At 44.5% G+C, this 7,400-nt stretch overlaps 1 protein-coding gene across 1 annotated transcript in view; it reads left to right on the top strand.

Annotated features, from left to right (window-relative positions):
• Inhba (inhibin subunit beta A) overlaps window positions 1-7,400 on the top strand; it is a 15,686-nt gene that overhangs the window by 4,647 nt on the left and 3,639 nt on the right. The window contains exon 3 of the mRNA XM_028769886.1: window positions 305-804. Within this exon, the coding sequence (XP_028625719.1) occupies window positions 417-804 (388 nt within the window). The 5' untranslated portion in view covers window positions 305-416. The remainder of the gene's footprint in view (window positions 1-304; window positions 805-7,400) is intronic.

Genomic DNA, 7,400 nt, shown 5'->3' with positions numbered 1-7,400 from the left:
TTCTCCCTCCCCCTCCCTTGCTGTCCCTCTTTCTCCCCCTTTCCCTCTGTCTTCTCTCCCCCTCTCTCCTTTCTCCCTGTCTCTCCCTCCCATCCTCTCTCAGTCTCTGTCTCCCCCCACCCTGTCTCTTCCTTCCTCCCTCCCTCCCTCTCTCCCTCCCTCCCTCTCTCCCTCCCTCCTTCTCTTTTACTCGGAGACAGTCAGAACTCTCCTCCCTGACAGCCACAAACCTACAGCACTGACTGCATTCAGAGAGGGAACCTGCAAACAAAACTTCACAGAAAACTTTTTGCTCTTGTTCCAGAGAATTTGCTGAAGAGGAGAAGGAAAAAAAGTCCAAAAAAACCTGTGCGTAAGGGGTGGGGAGGAAAAGCAGGGTCTTTAAAGAAGGCAACCACACGACTTTTGCTGCCAGGATGCCCTTGCTTTGGCTGAGAGGATTTCTGTTGGCAAGTTGCTGGATTATAGTGAGGAGTTCCCCCACCCCAGGATCCGAGGGGCACGGCGCAGCCCCGGACTGCCCGTCCTGTGCGCTGGCCACCCTTCCGAAGGATGGACCTAACTCTCAGCCAGAGATGGTAGAGGCTGTCAAGAAGCATATCTTAAACATGCTGCACTTGAAGAAGAGACCCGATGTCACCCAGCCGGTGCCTAAGGCAGCACTTCTCAACGCGATCAGAAAGCTTCATGTGGGCAAAGTGGGGGAGAACGGGTATGTGGAGATAGAGGATGACATTGGCAGGAGGGCTGAAATGAATGAACTCATGGAGCAGACCTCGGAGATCATCACCTTTGCCGAGTCAGGTGGGTGCTGGCGTTGGGAGTGGGGGCGGGGGCAGGGGCAGGGAAATGTATTTCTTTGACAGTCCTAGCAGGAACTTCTTTCCCTCCAGCTCAAGACTGTCCGGGAAGGTTATTAGTTATTAGGTGGTGGTGGCGGCGGCGGCAGCGCCGGAGAAGCAGAGGAGGGGGAAAGGACTTCTTTGCCAGGGAGCCCTGCCCCGCGATGGCTAGCTTACACTTGCTAAATAAACTCAGCGGTTACCCAGAGAGGAAGCTCTTGGGTCAGTCTGGAACTGAAAAGCAGTCTGCTTGGGGCTCCTTGACTGCCCTGCCTTGGAAACCAGATTTGATCAGCTAGATGAAAGCAGGGCATTTGGGGGTTTGGGGGTGCAGAGGCAGCATCTGGACCCCATCCAAAGTTTTTCTGGGGTAGGAGTGAGAGTGCCTGGGGGCCGAGTGCAAAGGCACTGATGATGGCTCTGTCTGAAAACAAATCTCCTTTAAATGTCTGATCCGGGGCCACATCGGAGGCAGACTCTGGGCATATTTATTAGTGACAATCATTTTCACCTCTGGAAAGCCTGCCTCTATGAACAACCCACCCAAGACAGCAAAGAGCAACTCTTAGGGCATTGAATTAGTGATTAAAATTTTGGAACACTTAAACTTTTGCTTTTAGAACAAAACCAAAATAAAAACAGAAGCAACTAACGAGATCAACAAAACGCCAGCGAATCTTACCCCCAACCCAGTTTTATTTTTTATGAAGTGACTAACAACTTTTTGCCAAGGAATGCCAACTTGACAATGTGCTTTTAGAACGTGCCCTATGCTGAACTACTCAATCCTTAAGAGGGAAAACTTTAATGGATTCTAATCATTGGCTCAGGGCCACACTAACCTGTTGCTGTGGAGAAAATACCTGTCCAGAGCCCAGACTGGAGACCAGGAACTGGCTCTTCACACAGTCAGAAGGACACAGATCTTATTGCAAGTCAGTGGGAACTGGGCACACAGATGTTTTAATACCTCTTTACTTTCATGTTAAATGCCAGGCTAAGGAATGGGATCACTTGCCAAAGCCATTTGAAAGGAATGCCATTGTTTTGTTTGGTAGAGCATATGGCTAGTGAAGTATGTGCAGGAACTCCCAGCATTTTGTTTAAAAGTTTGCTGCAGCAGTATAAACAATTAAGGCAACACTCAAAATTTCCAATCCTGAAAACCTGTTGACTCAGATGTTCTGTTTTCAAGAAAGCTGTGCAAGACCTGGGCATCCTTGTGGGAGGGGGAGAGGAGACAGCTGGCTTGGTGGCTTCCTGTGAGAGAAGCCTTGGTACCCCACCAGCTCCCTAGACAGGTTAGTTCTGTCCATGTCCTACTTCCTTAACTACTAGCTCCTTCTTGACACAATCCCCCAAACCTTGGTCATTGTGACTTTATTTTCTGAATCATATTGAGGAAGAAGACAGGTTGTACTTAATCAGGTCACGATTTATTTTTGAATTTTCTTTCATAGTTGGAAGGTGAGAAAGAAAATCTTTACAACATGGGTTGGTGTGTGAGGGGGATGGGTTCCCTGCTTTGGGAGATTGGCCCTGGTCCTGACACAAAGTGACTCATATAAGTTTTTATGTACAAGCTTCCCCTATGATGGCTGCAACTGCAGTTTCTACTAACTTGAAATCAACTGTATCATGTGACTAAGTATATGTGTGACTTCCACCATGTTTAATGGCACAGTGGATGTTAGCACTCTGTCCTTCCCTCTGACTTACTAAGCTTGTACAGAAATCCTATCACTCGGCAGTTAGAGATAGGGCAAAGCACTGGGTCATTTCCATTCTTCTTACTTATGACCTTCTCAGTGCTAATGGCTCTCTCAGTTAAGTGGAATGCTGTCAGTTTTGCTTCTCTGTTGTTTAGTTTGAGAGAAAATGAGCTACTATTTACATCGGTGATTCACTGGACTCACACATTGCCTGAGTGTAAAATTTGTAAGAAGAAACTCCTTCTAGTCCAGGAACATGGTGTTTTTGTTACAGTTGCTTATTTTCTCATGTGAGAAGGAGACTTCTCACACACACAGACTTCAAGTTGATTTAATATAATTTCCAAATGTAAATAACATCATAGTTTAGAACCTACCCTCCAAGTAGAGTAGTGTATGATGTAAGCATGTTGCCTATTCAGGACATATATTTATTGTCTGATTAGCTAGAGAAAAATATGTGAAAATGAAACCCAAAGATTTGTCTTGTTGCTTTTGGAACAATTCTATTTTGCCATATAGTAATTAACACATTTCAAGAAAAGGGTAATTTTTTCTTTTTTTATAACCATTTGTACAACATAGAGTACAGTCAGTGAATGTCACCTGTAAACATACTATATATGTGCTTCTTGAGAGCAAGGTCCTTGGTATGTGAATGTATGTTTTACTTTGGCCTCTTTATTCAATATTATTAGGTAAAGCCAACAAAAACATGAAACTAAAGGGACCAGAAGGTCTACGGTACCTTGACCTTTTAAGTCAGTTTGTCCTGTGTTCAGGTGGGAAGTGTTTGGGGTTTGTGAAGTTGATTTGACCTGCATTGGCTAAGCAGCCTGTATTCACTCTCAAGGTCTCTGAAATCTGACCCAGTAAGTGAAATTGATTTTATTTTTGTAGGTGTCACCCAAGAGTCCTTCCCAAAGTTAGCGTATTCATTGCATGGCTGGCCCCACACCATTACTCCTAATTTTTTCTTCAGAGGAACAGCAGTATGGGAGAGTCAAGCCAACCCAATGGCTATGACCTAAATTGTTGATGAATTTGGCCTTCTTGGCCAATGCACTGAGTTTGATCTACTTTTCCTTCTTTACAGTAGGTGCTCAGTGAATGTATAGTAACAGCCTGCTATTGAGGCTACATAAACTGTGGCATGGTGAGCCGCTGATGTTCACAATTAGCTTACTGGAGTGCTTGCTACATAGGATATGGAAACCATAGAAGTGATACCTGCAAAACTAGATACTGCTCAGGTGTTGTCTAAAGTTGCCTACCTCTCCCCTCTTGGAGGACACCGGGTACAGAAGATTTGAATTAGATATAAGCTCACCTTAAGACTACTTCTCCACACCCCAAGAAAGCCATCTCCAAGTGGAGTAAACACAGATAGCTCCATGCTCGGCCTTTCTTTTGACCTGTCTTGTGAATTACACTTCACTGAATCTCTGAACCTTTAAGGTTTCACACTTACCTAAATTTTGAAAATGTCTGGCCACAAGAGGGCGCATCCCTAAACCCTCATCTCTATCAGCTACTCTAAGAAAGGCAGTTTTGTGGCCACTTGAAGCCCTGGCCTGTAAGCACCTTAATCTTGAAGAATATCAGTTACTTCCTCCCTACAACCCCATCTTCCTATAGAGTTACGGTTTTGTAGGCTGGGAGATACACAGCTCCCTGTAATAATAGACTGAGACACAAGCACAGCAATGGAAGTGCTGGGGTCCATGCGAACATCCCACAGCTCCATGGACAGCAGAGGAGTGATACACTTCAAAAACAAACAAAGCAGGGCTTGCGATGTGTGTGAATCATCAGCTACACTGACTTGAGTGCAGTCTCTCCCTAATACAGTCGCCTGGGTTTTACAAAAACCTCTTCCATCTCCCTCAATTCTGCTTCCTAGTTTGTCTGCCTTACCCATGCTTTTCACTAGGGACAAATGACAAGTGACTTCCAACAGGGAGAAAAAAAAGAGACTATTTATTTAACGCCTGGTAGGAACATGGAGTTCAGCTGCTGAGGACGCATTTGTTTCCCAGCTGAGAGTGTGGAGAGAAACCGTGGGGGAAGGATGTGCAAAGAGATGAGTACTGGGTTTTTGCCTGGGGAGTGGGTGGAATGGAGTGGGAATGGGGAGATGTCAGGGGAGAGAAGCAGTTTTCACATGGAGAAGGAGTACCTTCCCAGGCACTTTGCATGAAAATACTTATTTGCCTTGGCCCTTCTTATATCAAACTTGGGCATGATCTTGTCACTTTAGTTCAGAATTCTTCATGCTTGACTGATTCCTGGGTCTAAAATTAAAAATGTAAAAGTTTTGAGGAAATCTAGCAAACGACTCTCGGGTTGAATCTTGAGAATTATTTTTTTTTAATATTATGAAGTAAGCTCTTTTTTTTCTTCAACATTTAACCCTTTACATAATTATTTACATGGAAGAGGCAATGGACGATAAGTTACTTAGGCCCAAATTATTACTATCATTCATAAAATGGATCCCAAGGAGAGATATTAAAGCTAAAATGTTAGACGGGATAATTTATACAAGCAAGCTAATATGCCTGCAATTGCAAGATTCTCTACTGTAGGTCAAAGGAAAATAACCTTTCAGATCTTACTCGCTGCCTTCTGCAGAAACCTCTGGAAGCCATCCAGAGGCCGACTTAGTGCCTGAGAGAACACACAGGCTGTAGTGCAGGCCCTTCATGCTACTGACTGTACTGTATCTAGGCACAGGGAAACTTGATGAAGATTGGAAAATTTAAGTAACATATATTTTTACAGCAGAGCTGTGCTCCCCTCATGGTGAGTTTAAATACGCACTGTGAATGCCAAGGCTTTCTACATTCATGGAGACGTCATTATTACCGATTTGTAAAAGGGCAACATATTTTACCCAGGATGTTGATGAGGAAAACCAGGCTAATTAGGCTGAAAGTTTATGTGTATACTGATTATTTAATGGGAAATTATCATATACTCCACAAATCTGAGACCAGGACTTTTGTGTGTGTGTAATTTGCATACCAATGTCAGGAAGAAGGCTAGGAGCCTGTTTACTTAAGCTCTGGCATACCTTCATGATCAAGCTAGTGAGAACCCCTGAAAGCAAAAGAGGATTGCTACAAATATCCTTCTTTTAGGCTTATGTAGACTTTCTTTCTGTCAAGCCTCCACCCCACCCCCCAGGCAGCATTTCAGAGGTATTCTCTATAAGGTACAAAAGTTATCCCTACTGCATGTTCTGTCCATTTTCTTCTGCTATGGTATGTGTCCACCAAGCTCACGGGGGCTTTGGTGATGAGATATTATCACCCACATGGGTTTGCGTGGGACTTTCATGCTGAGTTACTCAGACAGAGCAGGCTGTGTGATACAAGCCTTGCTCACAATCCTCAGGACAAAAAATAGCACAGAGGAGGAAAAGAATGTTACCAGGGAGTAGTTAATAAAAGGTTATGAGCCAGCAGCTCTAGCTGGGGAGCTGTGGCCTGGTGGAGGAGCCCAGTACACACCTGAACACACCAGTATCATTTTTGCTTACGCAGCATTGTGGGAAGGCATTCAATTCAAGATTTTACAGCACCAAATATTTAAATCAGGCCTGAAACGGATGAGAAGTTAAACATCTCATCCTTAGCTACCTTTCTTCCTTTATATAAATCATTCCATGTTCAGCTTGGGGCCTCCTGGAAACACCACTACAGTGGAGTTATTTTTCTCAGGTAATAGAGATAAAAGGAATAGAACATTTGCTAATTATATCTTTCATCCTTATGTAACTAACTTGAGAGTTGTAATATATTTCTGAAACCAACAGGTCTGATAAACGGTCAATCTACTTCAGATCGCATCCATCTCACTCCCTGCCCCCCCCCTCCACCCTTCTGCAATGAAAGCTAAGGTAAAAGAAAAAAAAATGCAGGGCTTAATAAGTCAGAATACAATAGAACTTGTAAAATGTACCTGCGCATGAGGTAGATGGAGGAAGACTTGACTCTCTCCTCCCCCTGTCCTCCTGGGCATACGGCAACAGCATTTTCATGAAAATGGATCTCAGTTTTATTTTTTTCTCTGATAAAATATCATGCAATACACAAATAGCAGTTCCAGAAATGGACACCAGGAGAAGGAGGGGACAGGCATGTCAATTAGTAGGGGAAAATCCAAATGTCAGAAATATGGGGGAGAGATGAAGCAAGCTAGAATGGCTACAAATACAGGGAGCAGAAGCTTTCGGCTGGATAATTAAACTGCTGCATAAATCAGCGCTCTCGCCTCCCGTGACACACAGGCAATGGCTTGCAGTTAATTGTCAGCCAAGACCAGCCTGAAAGTCATTTTATGACGACTCTCTGAGCCTAATGTAACAACACCTGACAGACTGAGCCCCCTCTAATGAGCACTCTCTTTGTACGATCCTCTTGCAGGAACACTAAATCATTTGCTTCCAAGTACAGCCGCCTGTGAAGAAGGGGTGGGGCTACCTCATGCATTAGAAACTTATTCCCATGAAATCAGGGGCCATCCTGTAGGCTGTGTAACAGGAGCACATGGACTCAGCCTAGCTGGCCATGGTAAAAAGCAATTCCTATGCACTGTCACTTGTTCTAGCATGCCAATTAATCCTCTCTTGTCACTACTGCAGCATCTGCAGTTGTCAGCCCAGGACTGTTTATGGGAAGCCCAGTGAGAGCAGGACAGCACCACTTGTTTGCCCCCTTACACTCACACCTGTGCTAAGTTTGAATGGGTGCAGAACAGTTTGGGAGGAGGTTGCCTGAGACCTAGTGAATCTTGCCAGGCAGGAGCCAGGCAGGAGCCAGGCAGGAGCCAGGCAGGAGCC

Source organism: Grammomys surdaster, unplaced genomic scaffold (genome assembly GCF_004785775.1).
Source record: "Grammomys surdaster isolate TR1022 unplaced genomic scaffold, NIH_TR_1.0 194, whole genome shotgun sequence".
Taxonomy (NCBI): Eukaryota; Metazoa; Chordata; class Mammalia; order Rodentia; family Muridae; genus Grammomys; species Grammomys surdaster.
This window is presented reverse-complemented; position numbering and strand designations above follow the sequence as displayed.